This window comes from Fusarium falciforme, chromosome 13, assembly GCF_026873545.1.
Source record: "Fusarium falciforme chromosome 13, complete sequence".
Lineage (NCBI taxonomy): Eukaryota > Fungi > Ascomycota > Sordariomycetes > Hypocreales > Nectriaceae > Fusarium > Fusarium falciforme.
The window spans coordinates 1,857,782-1,876,340 of NC_070556.1; the positions used below are offsets into that span (position 1 = coordinate 1,857,782).

The 18,559-nt window shown below is 50.5% G+C and overlaps 3 protein-coding genes across 3 annotated transcripts; 1 reads left to right on the top strand and 2 right to left on the bottom strand.

Moving 5' to 3' along the window:
• Positions 1–4,191: 4,191 nt before the first annotated feature.
• Positions 4,192–5,181, bottom strand: NCS54_01494000 (NAD(P)-bd-dom domain-containing protein; the record flags this gene model as incomplete). Its single annotated transcript, XM_053160060.1, has 1 exon — positions 4,192–5,181. One exon carries the CDS (start codon positions 5,179–5,181, stop codon positions 4,192–4,194), a length of 990 nt encoding a protein of 329 aa, XP_053016035.1.
• Positions 5,182–5,956: 775 nt separating this feature from the next.
• Positions 5,957–8,349, top strand: NCS54_01494100 (HET domain-containing protein; the record flags this gene model as incomplete). Its single annotated transcript, XM_053160061.1, has 2 exons — positions 5,957–6,050; positions 6,149–8,349. 2 exons carry the CDS (start codon positions 5,957–5,959, stop codon positions 8,347–8,349), a joined length of 2,295 nt encoding a protein of 764 aa, XP_053016036.1.
• A 4,390-nt stretch (positions 8,350–12,739) lies between these two features.
• On the bottom strand, positions 12,740–16,945 carry NCS54_01494200 (Integrase catalytic domain-containing protein; the record flags this gene model as incomplete). Its single annotated transcript, XM_053160062.1, has 1 exon — positions 12,740–16,945. The coding sequence occupies one exon, from the start codon at positions 16,943–16,945 to the stop codon at positions 12,740–12,742; it is 4,206 nt and encodes a 1,401-aa protein (XP_053016037.1).
• Positions 16,946–18,559: the final 1,614 nt, after the last annotated feature.

Sequence of the window (18,559 nt, forward strand, 5' to 3'; positions counted from 1 at the left end):
ACTTTGATGTCGTCACACCCCACGCCTGCACTGAATGTCGCAAGAAACGCGCCAAAGTATTACCGCCTCCCCTTGGTTGATCATTGCTCGTATTGTTATGTTAATTGCCGCCCTGACCATTTGTTGTGCTATAGTGCGACAGCCAAAAACCTTGTGGACGATGCAGTGCCCGGAGTATCAAATGTATATACATCCCCTACGAGCATGTGTCGAAAGCCGCCCTCCGCAGCGAGATCGACAGTTTGAGAGAGCGTCAACGCTCTATTGATCGACTCATTGCGGGCCTTGTGCAACCAGACTTGGGGGATGAAGTCTTGTCACGTTTGCGTGATGGACAGTCCGTCGACAGTATCGCCGAGCGACTTGATGAGCTTGTGCATTCAGGCTTCAGCGCTCCGTCAGCCTTCTACCAAGACATACCCCAGTTTAGCATATACAATTCTTCTCAGAGCCGGAGTAGCTCCACAAGTGAGCCCCACTCCAACGTTATGCGCTGGAAGGACGGTATGCGAAACCCACCACGGGCAAGCATTGGAGTCAGAGATGAGTCTGTAGATATTGACCGAATATCCGATGACATACCAAGATTCAGCGGCTTCCAACACGTCTTGTGGCCTCTCGGCGGGCCCGAAACTGACTCTGTACATGGAACTTGGACGAGTGTCACAAGTGACATCAACCTAGTCCACCACCTTCTAGCCTTATATTTCTGCTGGGAATATCCCACTTTCGCCCCACTCAGTAAGGAGCACTTTCTTCAAGATTTCCGTGAAGGAAGACATAGATACTGCACGCCGATATTAGTGAACGCTCTGCTTGCCCTCGGTTGCCGCTTTTCAAGCGAAGCTGTCACTCGCCTGATCCCCGACAACCATCGTACATCTGGCGACCACTTCTTTCAGGAAGCCCAGCGACTGCTCGACCAAGAAACGAACCATCACTCGCTGACTACGATCCAAGCACTTGGCATCATGTCCGTTCGGGAGACCAGCTGTGGTCGACATTCAATGAGTCGATATTACGCAGGTCAGGGCATCCGACTTGCTCTAGAGATGGGGCTACACCATGTTCGGGGCGACCAAGAGGAAGATGAACGTACTGTGGTACTGGCCACATTTTGGGGAGCGTTTGCATTAGATAAGTATGGATTGGTTGCTACAGGGACCATGATATGTCCTGCTAAGACTTATCAAGTGTATGGTCTTTGGCCACCAACTCGCTGCCGCACTTGTCCCGGTTTCCCCAGTTTCCTCCAAAACCCGTCAAAATCAAGGATATCGAAGAATCACTCTGGATTCCATACACGGACAACGGTGGGTTCTAGAGGAAAGCATCGAAGAATCCATTGGCTTGCTAACATTACTTAGGTGCATTACTCCATCATGTGTGTGCGCAGCCTTCGAATGTCTTGTCGGTATTTATATGCTTCGGTGAACTAAGCGAATTGGTCCATCAGTCGTTATACCTGTTAAATTCTCCAGGCAAGCCTTACACAGCAAAGGAGATAGGAAGTCTCTATATAGCATATCTGGAGTGGTACGACCGTATACCTGACTCTTTACGCCTTGGCCATAACTCCACTCCAGCTGTGCTGTTCATGCAGTAAGTCTATAAGAATGTTGGATATTCATCCTTGGCTCTGACGGAAACAGTATGTATTATCAATTTGCCGTTCTGAATCTCTTTCAATCATCCATAAAAATCGACACCACGCAACCGAGAATATCGCCGCCCCTTATCTGCTCCCAAGCCGCGGATGCCATCCAATCCCTAGTCAAATCCTTCTCACTTTTGTATTCTCTGCGTATGGCGCCGTCGTTTATCTCTCACCTGCTCCTAGCGTCAGCATCGATGGCCGTCACTGGTGACGCAATACCCGAGGGTTTTGGCATCCGAAAGCCGGAATCAGCGGCAACGGTGAGCCCTCATATTTCCGAGGCCATCAATCGAGGCATGGCAGACCTGTCAGAGCTAGCACCAACTCAACAGTCTGCTGAACAAGCGCTTGACATTCTCCGAGATCTAGTTGAGAAGTGGAACATAACATCGACATCGACGGCTCGCACGTCATCAATTGGATTGAATAGCAAATAGAAGGACTAGCCTCAGGCAAAGATGCGAACCACTCAACCTACTTCAATATATTGAATGGATTGATGATGCCAGGCACAAATTCCGTGCTGCGACACCAAGGCCAACGACGTAGTGTATTAGACGAAATAGAACCCGCCACGCCTTCAATAGACGATGAAATCGAGACGCTCTCCCGCACGACGCCTGTGGAAGCTTTCCTGGCAACGCCTACCTCCAGCGCGCGACCAGAAACACCTCATCAAGATCCAGAACATCAATACCTCTGGCGGTGTTTCTCCGACCATGTATGGTCACAACGTGTTCGCGATACATCATCTTGGGTATGGAGTTTTGGGTACGATGTTCAGAAGCTCAATGGCAGCCGCCGATGGGTCTGCAAACGCTGTATCCAAAACAAGAGCCCAAGACCAAGAAGCTTCGCAGAAAAGGGCATCCAGAACGCGAATGATCATTTATTCAAAGGTCATGGAATATGGGCTCCTGCTGAGGCGACGAAATCAGCGGCTCAGAAGAAAGCAGAGAAGATGAAGACCAAAGATTAAAGGTCGATCGCTGATGTGATGAGGCTCACTCCCACGCGAACAAGAGATTGCGAATAGTCTTGTTAAGAGCTTTGACAGGAAGCAGTTCCAGCGTCTTCTACTGGAATGGATCATTGAGGAGAATCACTCATTTAGCGTTTGTGAATAGGGAAGATTGCGCCAGATATTCGAATACCTCAACCCACTTGTCAAGATCACTGATGCCAATATCACCAGGATGACTATCCGCCACAAAGTTCTGTCAGCGTACGAATCACACAAGGATAAGGTTATAGCGGTGTTGAAGCAGTCATGCGGCCTGATTCACGTCTCCTTTGACGGTTGGAAGTCAGGAAACAGGCACAGTCTGTACGGGATTGCTTGTTTCTTTCGGGACGGGAATGGCCAGCCGCGCAAGCTGGTGCTTGGCGTGTCAGAATTACGAACGCGCCATTTCGGACACAACATTGCGGCCGAAATACTTGACGTCCTTGATGCCTATGGGACCCAGGACAGGATTGGGTACTTCACGCTGGACAACGCAGAAAGCAACGACAGAGCCATGGACGTTATTGGTGGCGAGCTTGGGTTCGTCGGATCGACGAGGCGAGGCCTCTGCTTTGGCCATACTCTAAATCTCTCGGCCAAAGCGCTGCTGTTCGGCCACAATGTTGGGGCTTTCGAGGAGCAGCTGTCAGGCGCAGCGGCGCTGTCTGAGACAGAGCATACACTTTAGCGTCGCAAAGGACCCAGCGCTCCTAATAGTCCAGACCGTTTGGACTATTAGTCCAGACTGCAATCCAAGATCAATAATCAATCCACGACGGGCGTTCGTGGATTGACGACTAGGATGATGCGTCCCTTGAAACGAGCCGTGTTGATCTGGATCGCACCAGTAAATTGGGCAGAAATATCTAAAACAAAATGGTTGACACAGCAACAATCATGGGTACCCTGGTTTTGTAACACCATGCCAACAACCTAGCGTACTTAGCGTCCACACCGGGCGTCCGTATTCCCTGCCCTGATCTGCAGTCTGGACTAATAGTCCAAATGGTCTGGACTATTGCGAGCGCTGTGTCTAATAGAGAGACAAGTTACAGAATTGAGATAAGACTGGAGATAATCGATGAGATAGCAAGCTTGGATAGCAGTTGGTAGAAAGCCTTCCCACTACATTAACCACTGGCTTTTAAGGTTAAGCGTTTAACAATCAGTGACGCAAGTACGACGGTATTATCTCGAATCTCCAAAAGTACATGGTCGGTACAGACAGATGGCATCTGTTAGTGCAAGTAATTAGCTGCACTACCCGTTCAAGCGCTGTTAGCCGCGATATCATGCTTTTATACCGGTACGTTATGGTATATGTCTTTGTGAGTAATTTTACTCCAGAGTGAATGCGATGTTATTGAAAATTTAGATTTTGTATGGGAGGATCGAAATTTTGGTGATGCATTAGGTAGGTGGGGCTATGCATTAGGTGGACTTGGATGGTAGGGAGCATCACACAAGATTTGCATGGATTCTGTGACCAAGAAATAAAACCCTTACTGGAATAACTACCACGGTGCTCTTAGCCGGATCCGTTCTTCCATTCTTGCGCAGTCGTCTTAACAAATTCTTTGTAACTTGCCGGAGCCTTCCCCAACAATGCAACTTGATCCTCATACTCAGCCTCATTCATTCCAAACCTATTTGCATCGAAACCTTTATACATCAACGTGATACTCCTAGCCAAAACAGGGCCAATGAAAGGTTTGAAATGCCCTTCGAAAGTCGCCAGTCCCTCTTCGTCACTCTTTGCCGCAGTAATTTCAGTTCCAAGCGCTTCCGACCAAAGCTTGGCTATGTCGACAATCGTGTACGTCTCCAAGCTTCCAATCATGACCTTCTTGCGCCCCCAGACCTGCCCATCGTCTCGCAGCGCGTTGGCCGCAGCCAGAGCAATGTCGCGGGTGTCAACTCTGCTGACACCTTTGTTGCCCAGCGGCTCATTAAAGAAGCCGTTCTTTAGCATGGCCTCCTTGCTGCGATAGTCATTGCTGAAGAACTGACTTGGCCCAAGGATTGTCCAACTGAATCCACCAGGCTGATTTCGAGGTGGCGTGCCGTATCGCAGCTTGGCTTCAATGATATGCTTGACGAGTGTGTTCCCGGCCCAGTTATCTCGGATGCCACCTGCCCGGATCGCATCAAGATCATAGTTGCCGCAGCCTGATAGATAGACTAAATGCTTGACTGTCCCGGAACGCTTGATTGCATCGAAAAGATTCATCGTGACTATGAGCTCGTTCTCGCCACTGAGACAGATGAATGCGGCCGTGACATTATGAGACTTGAGGGTGGCTTCGATAAAGCCGGGTTCCTGGATGTTACCATGAACGACTTTAACTCGAGAGTTATTGGCTATGCTACCAAGCTGCTCCTGCAAGCGATCAGGGTTGTTTGTGGGTAGAACGATCGTTGCTTTGTCATGGTTGTAGAAGAGATGATGGATAAGGTGCCTGCCGATGTTGCCAGAGGCGGCAGTGATGAGATACGTCGGCGTCGCGTTGAATGGCATGTTGTTCTCGGTTGTGGATGGCGGTTAAAAGGGTATTCACGCTCCATTGCGAAGGCCTCGTCAATTATACAGCTTGTGAACTCTCTTCAGTTGCTGAAGAATTGTTGCAATTGAAAGCGACAACAAACTCCCCGCGGTTTGTAATCGTGCCTAGATCGGATCATCTTGGTCACCGGCCCGCCCCATTGCGTTGTAATCATCCCGCTCATCCCACTCATCCCACCTATCCCACTTAATCCTAACCACTGTTGTTGAATTGCGCAGTGATGCTGGGTGTGATTGATAAAATCAAGGTTATTGTTATTATTGTCATGGTGAGAGCTCCCTAGGGGTTTATATCCCATGCGATTCCATCTAGGACTTTCAACTTTCAATCTAGGACTTTGTGATGTGACCCTGAAGTGAGGGGGAAGCTCCCAATTATTCCAACAGCAGCCGGCTGCTTGATGCTAATTGTGGTCGTTCACTCTCATCGTGAACTTGTTCACGATGCGAGTGAACAAGTGGGGCCAGGGCTTGATATGCGACACAGACTTTTGGCCTAACATTTTAGGTTGGCTCGCCTGGGGCGATAGCCCCACATGAGCCAACAGGTAACTTGGGCATGCCCTTCAGGCTGACGAGCTGAGCTGAAATCTGACTCTGTGAGCATCGCCTAACCGCATCATACGAGTACCACCGAGTGTTAATATCTCGGAATAGGACCGGAAAGCTACCTTGTACCAGATAAAGATTAGTCATCTTATAAATTCCCATCATCCTTCCGCCTGGCAACATGGCTGAGTCAAAATACGGCCGCATCCGCCTCCGCCCCATGCCTCCAGGACCCGACCTCCTCCCAGTTCCACCCCAGTACCCCCCAGGCAGAGGTGACTACCATTCCGACGAGGACAAATCTATCTTGAAGAGAGGACGCCCCCCACCCCGCGCGCCTCGGCCCTACCCTATATCCCATCACCGCCTCCAGTTCGGCGAAGGCGGGCTTCTGGAGACTTTCCTCAACCACTGCCTCCTGAAGCTATCGGCAAAGGCAGGGGCGAGTACCAAGACGCCGAAGAGGAGTGGGAGGAATATCAAGGGTACATCACATCCCACGACGCTGTGGTGCCTCCTCGTCACTCGCTTCCACCGCCCAAGGATCGTAGGAGATCCTTAAAAGCCCCCAAAGCCCCTCGACCTCTTACGCCCGAAGTATCATACAGCAGCGACCAAGAGCTACTCTCGCCTCCCACCAACCGCCGGAACGCGTCCGCATTGGGACTGATTTCTCCCCAGCTGCAGCGTTCGAAGAGTGATAGAATTCCCAAATCTGCTAGGATCAACCTCTCGCCGACCCACAGCGACTTTGCAAGGTCCTTGTCAAACGCGTCTCGGTCGTCATTCCTTGGTGACAGAGCGTACCGCTACCGGCCGCTTGAGGAACAGTCCATCAGACTGATCAAGATCCTACCGGAAAGAAAGACAATGATCAAGTGCGAGATCATCCATGTATCCCTAGAAGAGCCCCCTCGATATGTCGCCATCTCGTACGCGTGGGGAGACCCGAGAGACACGGGCAGGATCGAGGTTGAAGGATGTCCCACATATGTCTCGGCCAGTCTTCACGGCGCCCTTCAGGCACTTCGAAAGAGAGCAGAGTCGGTTCTGGTGTGGGTAGATGCTCTATCCATCGACCAGCAGAATCGAGACGAGCGAGCTCAGCAGATTCAGCTCATGCCCGATATCTACTCCAGCGCTGTGTATGTCGCGATTTGGCTGGGTCCTGAGGAAGACGATAGTTCACATGCTGTCAACTTTCTTTGCGACGTGGCTAAGGAGGCCAAGTACCCGGACGAAGTCTCGCAGCTCTTGGCGGAGGGAGCAAGGAACGGAGATCTCGCTGCTGTAGTATCCTTGTTTGAGAGAGACTACTGGAGAAGACTGTGGGTTGTCCAAGAAGTCTTCAACGCGAGGGAAATCGACGTCTATTGCGGATCTTCCAGGGTTCCATGGAACACGTATCAGCGTGCGTCAGATGTCTTCAGTCAGCACCGCGGCAACCAGGCCTTCCGAAATGATCAGATCGAGGGGAGACGCGCTGTTGGTTCACCGGATCAGTTCAGCTGCGCTCAGGTTCTGATGTACCAAGGCCCAGCGAGTATTCCTGACCTCCGAGCCTACATGGACTGCGGAGAAGCAGCTCTGCTCGAGATTCTTCGAGCGTGTCGGAGAAAGCTTGCCTCGGATCCAAGGGATAAACTCTTTGGCATTCTCGGCGTCTTGCCGGATGAGATACGCAAGGAGTTTCATGCCGACTATAATCTCCCAGTCAAGGATGTATACACCGAAGTCGTCGACTATCTCCTAACGACGACGCGATGTCTTGACGTTATCTGCGAGGCAATACACTTTCCAGTCCACACAAGCTCAGCCAACCTACCCTCCTTCATCCCGGATTGGTCACACATCCCGCAGACGACGTCCTTGGGTTGCAAGTTCGGCTTCTCTGCATCAGGGAATACCAAGGCTCGCTGCGAATTTCTCGACTACCGACTGAACAAGCTGCAAATAGAGGCAATACCCCTCGATACGATCAAGACGAGAGGCGTCGCAGTGGGTACCCTCTGCAACTTGGGAGACTACCTCATGGCCTTTTTGCACTGGAGGGCATTGCTCCTAGACGCCTTCAGCCAGGAGAGCGACGCGTCTAGTCAGGCGGCCGAGGAACACTTTGCAATAACGCTGTGTCTCGGACAGATCCCAGAGCCATATAAGGGAGCGAGTGAGTGGGTGGCGGCCTGCTACAGTGTTTTTGCCAACTTGATCCGCGAGCGGCTGCCGTATCTGCCCCTGGATCAGACCTTGCGGGAATATCTGCATTTGGAGGTGGGCGTGCAGCCCGAGGAGAGGAGGGATTTTTTACAGAAGCAGATTGGAGATAGGATGATGGGGCGGTGCTTGTGCATCACCGAGGAAAACAGGATCGGGATGGGATCAGGGTTCATGCTCCCTGGGGACCAGGTCGTGGTGCCCTTGGGTTGTTCAACCCCTATTCTGCTGAGACCTGAGGGTACCCGTGGCGAGTACCGCTTTGTGGGGGATGTGTATATCAGCGGGTACATGGATGGGAGGGCTATTGGGCAGTGGAAGGCAGGGCAGAGGAGCTTGAAGAAGTACGTACTGCATTAAACATGCCGAGTTTTCTGATCACTTTCTCCTCTGTCATGGCGCCATGGATACACATGGTGTGTTCTACTTGATGCTCGACTCACCGAGGCCAGCCCAGCGGTGGTATGAATGCATGTATTTTAGAGTGGCAGGAAATCAACTTTAGCTACCAAGTTAGGGCTGTATGGCTGGCAATCCGTATTTATCCCATTGCAGGAAACGAGGCTGTGATCATGCCTTGCATAACCTCGGCATATTCCAGTGACGATTTGACAGTTCGAGTCAGGTGACGTCTCAGGCAGCTGAACAGTTGGTGGACAAGATAAATGATGTGATTCTCAACATCAGCTCAAAGCCCAACATACGATACCCGTCCATCCTCTTTTGCGATTGAGACACCGCCGGCTGCCAAATCCCACAACTCATCCAACTGGTGATCCACAATGCTCTGTCCAGCATGCTCCTGTCATTTACAACACGAGTTCAAGGGTGCTATTCTGAGGGAGCTCAGCAGGACATCCCTAGGTATTCAGTCGCGGGGGGGGGGGGAGGCAAAGCCTCCCGACCGGCCAGCGCAACCCCGGTCGATCTAGCCTGGCCAAGAGAAACGCGCCAGCGTCGTCGCAGACAGCAGAGTGGATAGATGGACCCGTCGCCATATCAGGAAGTCGGCGATAGAAATAGATATGCCGGAGCTACCTTATATCGAGCGGACACGCTGCGGAGAATGATGACAGTATCGTTATACAGCCAGCACGGCTGTCATGACGATAAGTGTGGTTGATGTAGCCGTGGGAAGCTGCGCGCGTTGTGCGCGTCTGGTTGTGTCGGCGTGTCTGTTGGTCAACTTCTATAAATCGGCCTGCTGAGTCTTGCTAGATGATAATCAACCTGTCAGGAGCAGTTCCTTGACACTCAGTCCTAGTGTTCTATCATCATCGTCATTATTCTACACCCCGTGATGTGCCTTGTGTACGAAGCCATCGGGTCAGTCGAAATTTGTCAAGCTCCGGATACCTTCGCTTACTGGTGAAGGCAAGGATCACGATCATCGTGAACAAGTTCACGATGAGAGTGAACGACCACAACTAGCGTCAGGCAACAGCCTGCTGTCTATGAATCGGCAGACTAAACACGGGTATAAGAGACCGACTCTTGTCGCTCCTTTAGATAAGAAAGGACACGCTCATTTTTAATCCTCAATCTACACTGATCTTTTGTTCGATGTCTGCATTCATGTATCGGTGCTAGGTTGACAAAATTGCCCTTTCGAGTTTCGCGGTCAATACGCTAGCCTATTTTGGACTTAGTGCTCAAAACCTCTAGCCAACCAGAATTTAGCCGTCGCACACTAACTTCATTTGATTTTTACGGTCACGCACTAGCTTAATCAGGATTTCGCGGTCAACCTCAGGGGCAAGCTCATCTCATCAAGCTGTAGGAACTTCAAGACAGTCCAAGTCAATCATTGTAACACTGCATCTTGATCACTATGCCCGAAGCACCCAAGAAGCGTGGGCGACCTCGACAGTACGATACACCAGAGGAGAAAGCAAGGCAAGATGTCATTGCTAAACACGCTCATTAAGTTCTTGCTCCTCAGATAATTCTCATCAAATTGACTGGTGCCATCAATGATCCTTGTGGAGCCAGTTGTCTGACAGGCTGTGCTCCTCTTAGACATATGTAACTTAGACCTTTTAACATTACCGACAATTATTCGCTTCATCAATTGGACTTGACCCTGACACCGGCCTCATAACTCCAGATGAATCCTGCTTTCCCCTATCCGTGCCTCGACTGGAAGTGGAGTACTGCCTGTCAGAGCCGTTCGTTGCGCCGTGTGAGGTGCTGGTGCAGAATAACACCCTGCTGGTTGTTTGCATCTTTTGTCTCGCGAAGTCTGTATTCTGTCTCGCTTCTATTGTTCGAGTTCGGCGCCAGAACCCATTAATCACCCCGGGTGATGCCGTGGAATCGTTCATCACGAGACCCGACCCGACCACTAAGAACATGTGCTGGGTGACTCGGCGGCCGAAGCTGTTGGAGATCACAAGTGTGAGGCGACCAAGGCGGTGGCAAGGTGTGGAAGAAGGAGGAATATTCTACAAGAGATCGTGCCTGTACATAAATAGTGGTTCCCCCACTGCACTTTTAGGATGAATTAAGCAATAAGCGTCTTCTCATTTCAACACTTTCCAGCTATGCCAGCCCACACCATAATAGACTGACGAGCTTTTCCGTGTTGTTGAACATTGACTAAGTCCTTACGAAGCTTTTCATCAGGCCGGCGAAAGACCCAGCCGTCTGGGTTATTCGGAGCGTTTTGAACTATGCACTCGTCTGTGACGCAGGCCTGCGGGAAAGTCAGCGGTAGAACCCTCTGTCTTTCAGGGCTAATTTACTAGCAAAAGCTCGTCAATCCGAGGGATCCAATACTCAGCAAATTCAAGCCGCTCTTTTGCATCGTCCTCTGATAGTGCGATACGTCTTTTGGACCGCCATTTGCGGCGCCAATAGCTCTGAAGCCGTCGCTGGAGGGTCCTCTTGCTTATATTCAAATCGAGCTCTAGAATCAGGTCGTTCCACGTCAGGTGCCGATGCCGGTTAATAAAAGAATTCATCCTCACAATCTGTATAGCCGTGAGTTTCTTTGGCCGCCCTCCACGAGGTCTCGAGTGGTTGTAATGGTGTTGTTCCCAGCGCCGCTTTGTGCGATAGACGGTGCCCGGATCCGTGCCGTAGTCATCTGCGACATCCCGATACGATTTACCGGCATATATCTCAGCTACCATCGCAGATCTTTGCTCGGGAGTAAATTCATGATTTCTTTGGCGATTTCCGCTTATTTCAGTGCCAAAATTGCGTGTCTCAGGTGCCATTTTGGGTGGTTATTCTTGTTGAGATGAGCATGTTGTATTGATTAAAGAAGAAGAAAGACTAGCGCGAACCAGCGAAAGCTATAGACAAGAAGACATCCACATCCCAGCCACCAATGGATCGGAATAGCCATTGATCCGTCAAAGCAACGGATCTCAACACTCCCACTCGAGCCATTGGTGCGAGATGTTTCTGCGTAACAGAGTGTGGCCTCATTAAAACCTCAAAAACACCTTCGTGGGTGAAAAATAGGAAAGAGCTTCTATTACCACACCTGCGTTGGATTGTTCGGTCGCCGGGGCCTTAGCACCCTGGATCCCCCAGATTGTTTGATGATTTGATATTTGTGAGGCGGACAGCCTTGAGTTTCTGGTCACTGGAGCCTTAGCACCCCATATCCTCCAGATTGTTTGATGTTTGGATGAAGCCTTGGAATCTTCGATCACTGGAGCCTTAGCACCCCAGATCTCCCACTTCATCACGGACAGGTGGTTTTGATGTTTGGATGAAGCCTTGGAATCTTCGATCACTGGAGCCTTAGCACCCCAGATCTCCCACTTCATCACGGACAGGTGGTTTTGATGTTTGGATGAAGCCTTGGAATCTTCGATCACTGGAGCCTTAACACCCCAGATCTCCCACTTCATCCTAGGTTTAACGTTTGTTTGATGTTTGATGTTTGAATGAAGCCTTGGAATCTTCGATCACTGGAGCCTTAGCACTCCAGATCTCCCACTCCATTCTAGGTTTATATTTTCCGAAATAAATGTAGAGGACATTGATACTATCCTTTGTTGATATTGACGGCTGACTACGATAGTCGAACTGTCTTGCTTTCTTTGGCCGGATCCGATTGAGCAGGTTCCGTTGTATGTCTCGTAGGACTGTGGTTGTTAAGGCTGAAGAAGCCAATCCAGCGGCGTTCGCTGCGTTTTTTGTGTTTTTGTGTTTTTGTGTTTTGTAGTTTTGTAGTTTTGTAGTTTTGTAGTTTTGTAGTTTTGTAGTTTTGTAGTTTTGTAGTTTTGTAGTTTTGTAGTTTTGTAGTTTTGTAGTTTTGTAGTTTTGTAGTTTTGTAGTTTTGTAGTTTTGTAGTTTTGTAGTTTTGTAGCTCGGCCATGTGCACCTGCAATGGGATTCTTTTGCAATTGGATCCTGTGTGATCCGTTTCTGAATGAAATGGCTCTTGTATGTACGTATTGAGCGTTCAGTTATAGCTGGAATTGTTGTAGAATTTGTTATAAGAAGCCGAGGAATTCCGAGCTGAGGACCTGTGGGTCGCTTGGAGGCTCGATGAACGAGATAGACTGTTGGGCACCCATTCTCTCCCACTTGGGGCATGATGAAAAGGGATAAAAGAAAAGAGAAATCGTGTGAACTTGATATAATAGACTTTCGACGCCGCTGCTTCCAAATCCCAAGTCAGTTTGTTGGTAGGTTACTTGGTTGTCGAGAGATCGCGGAGTGTCAGTTGGCCAGGTGTTCCCGGCCACCTCCTTTTCTCATGATCCATACTTGCGTGACCAACAGCGAATCATGGGTTGGAGAGGCCCAGCGCGTTGCGAAACACGATAAACCGGTCTTTTGGGAGAGCTTTCGTAAGTCCGTCTGCGATTTGTTGCTCGGTTGGGACATATTGGAGTTCAACGTCTCCATCCGAGACTCGTTCTCGAACGTAATGCCATTGAAGATCAATGTGCTTAGTCCTGGCGTGGAACTGTGGATTTTTGGCCATTGCAATTGCCCCTTGATTGTCCCCGTAGAGAATAGTTGTTTGAAGGTCTCCATGTTTGTATTGGGCCAGAAGTTCGCGCAGCAACCCTCGTAGCCAGATCGCCTCTTTGGTGCATTGTGTTTGTCCCATGTACTCCGCTTCGCAGGATGATAGTGCGACCGTTGGTTGTCGTTTGGAGTTCCAACTGATGGCGCCTGTGCCGACGTTGAAGACGTAGCCAGCCGTTGATCGTCTGGTGTCGTGATCGCCAGCCCAGTCTGAGTCGCTGTACCCAACTAACGGTCTGAGTGGTCCGCTGAAGGTGAGTTCCAAGTCGATCGTCCCTCGCAAGTACCTCATGATGCGCTTGACGGCTTGGACGTGTTCGTTGGTTGGGTTTCCCAGATATCGGCTGCAGAGGGAGACGGCAAATGCGATGTCTGGGCGAGTGCCAAGCATGGCGTACATAAGTGACCCAATTGCTTTTGCGTACCATAGTTTCGTCGTTTTAGGAGCTCTGTATTCGTCTGGGACAGGTTGGAATTTTGACGTGCTCAGGGGAGTTGTGACTGGCTTGCTCTCCCACATGTCAAATTCCCGTAGGACCTTCTCGACATATGCTCGTTGGGAGAGGAAGATGGCCTTGTTGCGTCTGTCTCTCCGGACGGACATTCCCAGATAGTACTGACACGGGCCAAGGTCAGTCATTTCGAATTTCTCGCTCAAGGCGGCTTTGATTTGGCGGATTTCTTCCTTATCGGGACCAGCGATTAGGAGATCATCCACGTAGACGGCGATGTAGGTTGTGCCACGGATGAAGACGCCAACGTCGGCGTTGAGTGGTTTGAAGCCGAGGGTTTCCAGGAAATCAGATAAAGTCTGGTACCAGATTCGGGGAGATTGTTTGAGGCCGTAGAGAGCTTTCCGCAGTCGGAAGACTCTGCCTGACTTGTCGTCGAAACCCTGTGGCTGAGTCACGTAGATTTCTTCTTTGACGCCGCCATAAAGGAAGGCAGTTTTGACATCCATCTGTTCCAGTTCAAGGTCTAGGGCCGCAGCGATGGCGAAGATCATTTTATAGCTCATCGGCTTGACCACGGAGGCAAACGTTTCGTGGTAGTCGATTCCCTCTTTTTGTTCGAAGCCTCTGACGACGAAGCGAGCTTTGAATCTGGTAATCTCGCCATCCTTTCCCCGTTTGAGCTTATACACCCATTTGCCTTGGAGGGTATGTTTTCCTGGAGGCAGGCTGACTGGTATGAAGGTGCCGTTTCTCATCAAGGAGTCGATTTCGTCAATCATGGCTTGCATCCATTGTTCGCTATGAGGCGAGTTCATTGCTTCGGCAAAGGTTTTGGGTTCGGTCGGTTCAAGGTTGTTGGCGATCATAGCCAGGTGAATGGCGATCATGGTGAAGCGCCACTGGTTTTGTTGGGCTGATGGGTCTTGTTGAGCTAGGACTGTGTATCTTGATGGAATTTGTCCTCGGGTTTCCCGTACTGGAAAACGTTGTTGGGGATGACCGTCGGCTGCTTCCGCAACGACTTGGTGTTCGTCGACTGCACCGTCGGGGCTTTGTGTTCTTTCTGGAGTCCCCAGTTCCACATGGAAGCTTGGCTCGTCTTGATTCAGTTGATAGGATTGGCTGGGGGCTGACTGTATCTCTTCGTCTGTTCTGATGTTTTCGGTTAGGGGTATAGTTGGAAGAGATGGTGTGAGATCCATCCGTTTTGCGTTGGGTTCGTCAGTTGGTTGCTCGGATGCAATTCGTTTTCTCAGCAGGGATTTCTCATCGAACACGACGTTATTCGCAAAGAATATTCTTCCATCGTCGTCGACTAAGACGTAGTTTGTGCTCCCTTGATAGCCGAGGAGTCGGCAGGGGACTGTCTTGTCGTCCATCTTCTTCCGTTTGGCTGAAGGCATCTTTGCAAAGCCTCGGCTGCCGATAACTCGGAGATGGGAGAGATCCGGCACTTCCTTGTGCCATGCTTCATAAGGTGTGATTTGACGACCCGAGGCTGGTGAGAGGTTTCGTACGTATGCCATGGCTTTGAGGACGTATGGCCAGAATTTCTTTTCCAGTCCTGAATGGATGAGAGTCGCTGTGAGCTTCTCGAGTAGGACACGGTTTGCTACTTCGGCCACTCCGTTTTGTTCGTGCTGCTCGGTAGCAGAAAAGATCATCTCAATCATCTTGTTTTCGCAGTAGAGAGTGATTGCATCAGCTTGGTTTTCTCCCCCTCGATCGAGGCGAAGGTAACGGCAGCGACGGGTTGGTGTCTCGGCTTGTTCCAGAAGTTGTCGAAGGCAGTTGCCAAATTCGGACTTTTGCCTGATTGGGAAGACCCAGGTCATTTTGGTGAAATCGTCTATGAAGCAGGCCCAGTATCTATGGCCGTCGATGCCTTCGTCTGGGAAGGGGCCAGCGATATCGCCATGCAGGCTCTCCAGTGGTCTTGTTCCTTTTCGAATGCATCCGCGGTGAGGCCTTTCCTTCATGCGCCCTTTTACGCACGCTTCACAGACGTTGGAGTCAGATAGAGGAGTGATGCCCGTGGACATCTTCATGAGTAAATGCACGTTCTGTTCTCCCAAATGGCCGAGTCGGTCATGCCAGATCTGCAGTTTGGGGTCGCTGACAGAGTATGCGGCCATGGCAGTGTGCAGTTGTTGGTCGTCCTCGTCGATCACGTACAGACCAAATTTCCTAGTGGCGCTGAGGATGACTTTACCGTGGCTTGTAATGACGGCTCGTCCTTTTCGAAATAAAATAGTTGCTCCATCTTCCTCGAGGGCTGAGACCGAGACAAGGTTGCAGTGAGCGTCTGGGACGTAAAGTGCCTTATGAAAGATCGTTGTTCCTTTGGCATTGTTCCGTATGGTTCTGAGGGTGTATGTGCCTTGCCCCGCGGGCATAATGGCCGAGCCAGCTATGCCGTTGATGGCAGAGCCGGTGAATTTCTCGAGTGATGTAAAGTTCTGTCGACGGCAGAACGTGTGGGAGGAGGCGCCACTGTCCAATACGTGAATTCGCTCGAGCAGCCCGGACGGCTCTGATGCAGCCAGGCCAAACTGGGGTTGAAAGGATAGAAGGGCCGCGTTTAAGAAGGCGACGGCGGCAGTGTGATCCTCGTCGAGTTCCAGTGACGAGGTGTTCTCCTTTCTCTTCTCAAGCTTGGCTTCTCGTCGTCCACTCCGAAGTGCTCGTTTTCTTCTGAACTCCTCAAGAAGGTCGGGGTGTAGGCCAAAACATCCGGCCTTGGTATGACCTGGTTTGTTGCAGTGGCCGCACGTCTGAGCTACTCGTTCTTTTCCAGGGCCACGCATTCTAGCCAGCAGAGCCGTTTGCGTCTTGGCCTTTTCTCGTTGTTGAATGTTCATTTCCTCTTGCTCTGCGGCGGCAAGAGCGATTTCGAATGTTACGGCAGGTTTGGTTATTTCTCCGTTGGAGCCTCGCTCGGGTAGCAAGTTGTGGTTTTGGTAGAAGGCAGTGAGGAACATTTCGTATTCGGGGCCAAGTCCGGTTAGGAACTTATTGATGAATTGAGGCGTGCCGATTTTGCATGTCTCGTCTAGTTGCAAGAGTTCAGATTGAGCTTCTCGCAGCCGTTCTGCAAAGTTCATGACTCCCGAGCATTGGTCTAGGGTGAGGCAGTTGTATCGTCGGTCGAGCTCTTGGAAGACCGCACTTCCTTTTGGTTTGAAGCGCTTCTCAAGCTCATCGAACATCTCCGTGACGGTCTCCTTGTCCTTTACCTGCTCCCTGGCGTTGTATCCAAGTCGATTGAGGACGGCTCCGCACGCGCGTTCCTGCTTGGAGAGCCAGTTGTCGATCTTTTCGACGGTCGCGGCGCTGGTGCCGGTGGGTTTGTCCTTGTTTCGTTTGAACAAGTCTCCGTATCCCGACATTGTGAGATGGTCCTTCATTTCTCGGCTCCAGTTGATCCATCCGGCTGTCGATTCTAGCTTCGGGATGTTGGCTAGGTTGCCAAGTGTTCCAGTCGATTCCTTCGAGGCCGACATGCTTGAGGATGGGTTCCTTGATGGCTGGACGAGAGAAGGCGTAGGAAGAGTGTGAGGTAGGCTCAGGTGAATCTTCCCTTTTCGGTGTAGCGATGTCTCTTGCGAGCGCGAAGCTGGAGTTCTGATCGTTGTTGATGGTATCGGCAACGGGTGCGTCAGAACTCCCACTGGATGTAACGTGGATTTGTTCTGGTTCTGATGAGGCAATCGAGGCAGCTTCAAGGCTCCAAATGCTGGTTGGACTTGCGTCTGAAAGCGAGTCGTCGGTGTCCAAGTGGGTTGCCCTAGAACCTATTGGAAGGACTGAGGGCTCACTTAGATCGTAGGATATCGCATATCACCACCAGGTTCGTGCGACCGATGCGAAACGCGGCTCGGACCTTAGGTCGTGTATCCCGTTTCATCCGGTTTCACATGCGGTTTCACGTCCGGCTTGTCGCATCAAGTACTCCAGTCCGAGAGAGGACCACTCGAAGATGCAAGGTCTCAAAGGTCCTGTGCAATCCATCAACAGAATTCGACAGCGGAAAGTTTGTCAAAGTCAGCGACACGATGAGGAAAATGTTGCTTGTGGAGGAAACAAAACAATGTCGGTTTCTAGAGCGGTCTAGCTCTCAAATTAGAGTCGTGTGAGGCCATCATGAGGCCGAGTCTCGAGTAAAAATTTTGCGCAAGTATTTTGGTCGAGAGGCTGGTGACGGATGAGGCCGGGAGGCGTGCAAAATCAAGCACTTGATTCCTAGATAAGGCGGCTAGCAGTATTCAGTGAAAATTCGGGTAAGGTGTGATGAGTATCTTTAACGCAGTGGAAGGAGGCGGTTAGACCTCGAGTTATATTGGAAATTATGATTAGGAGGATACTCAGCTGTAAGGTGGCTTTCCGGGCTCATAACCTGTTGAGATGAGCATGTTGTATTGATTAAAGAAGAAGAAAGACTAGCGCGAACCAGCGAAAGCTATAGACAAGAAGACATCCACATCCCAGCCACCAATGGATCGGAATAGCCATTGATCCGTCAAAGCAACGGATCTCAACAATTCTCGTATTGAAATTGAAGCCTGTGCCGCGAAGTCGCATCGTGAAGCGGGGTCGGGCCGGGGTGGTTGTTGTCAGACTTTTGGCACGTGATTTTAGTACTTCTATCATAGGCTAAAATAAGGGGGGGATTAGGTATCTTTGATCCGATGCATTTTAATTGGCTGCACCCCCCGGCTGTGACCTGGCGGGAGGTTTTCCACAGCTCAAGGGATAGAATAGCGATATTTAATCATTTTGAAGCGTCCTGGACGGCTTTCTAATCGAGGTCAGGCCAATATTGGTCTCTCCAAGAGAAAATATTTTGACTTGGCTTTGGAAGAACATTTTGGCTAACTTTAGCGGTGAGCACTGGACGCCGAGCATCAACGAACCGATCATTGGCTCATGGGCAAGCAACATGCCCCATAGGTGTTGGTGCTTCAAGGAACTTTGCATATGTGATATGTTACAATTGGCTTCGTGGCAATTTGACAGGGGCCCGCCGGTAATAAAGAGGAGGTTGTACGCATACTCAATTTTTGAAAATTCGCTCAATCAACAAACTCAGTACCGTCGCGAACCACTAGACCTGTAAA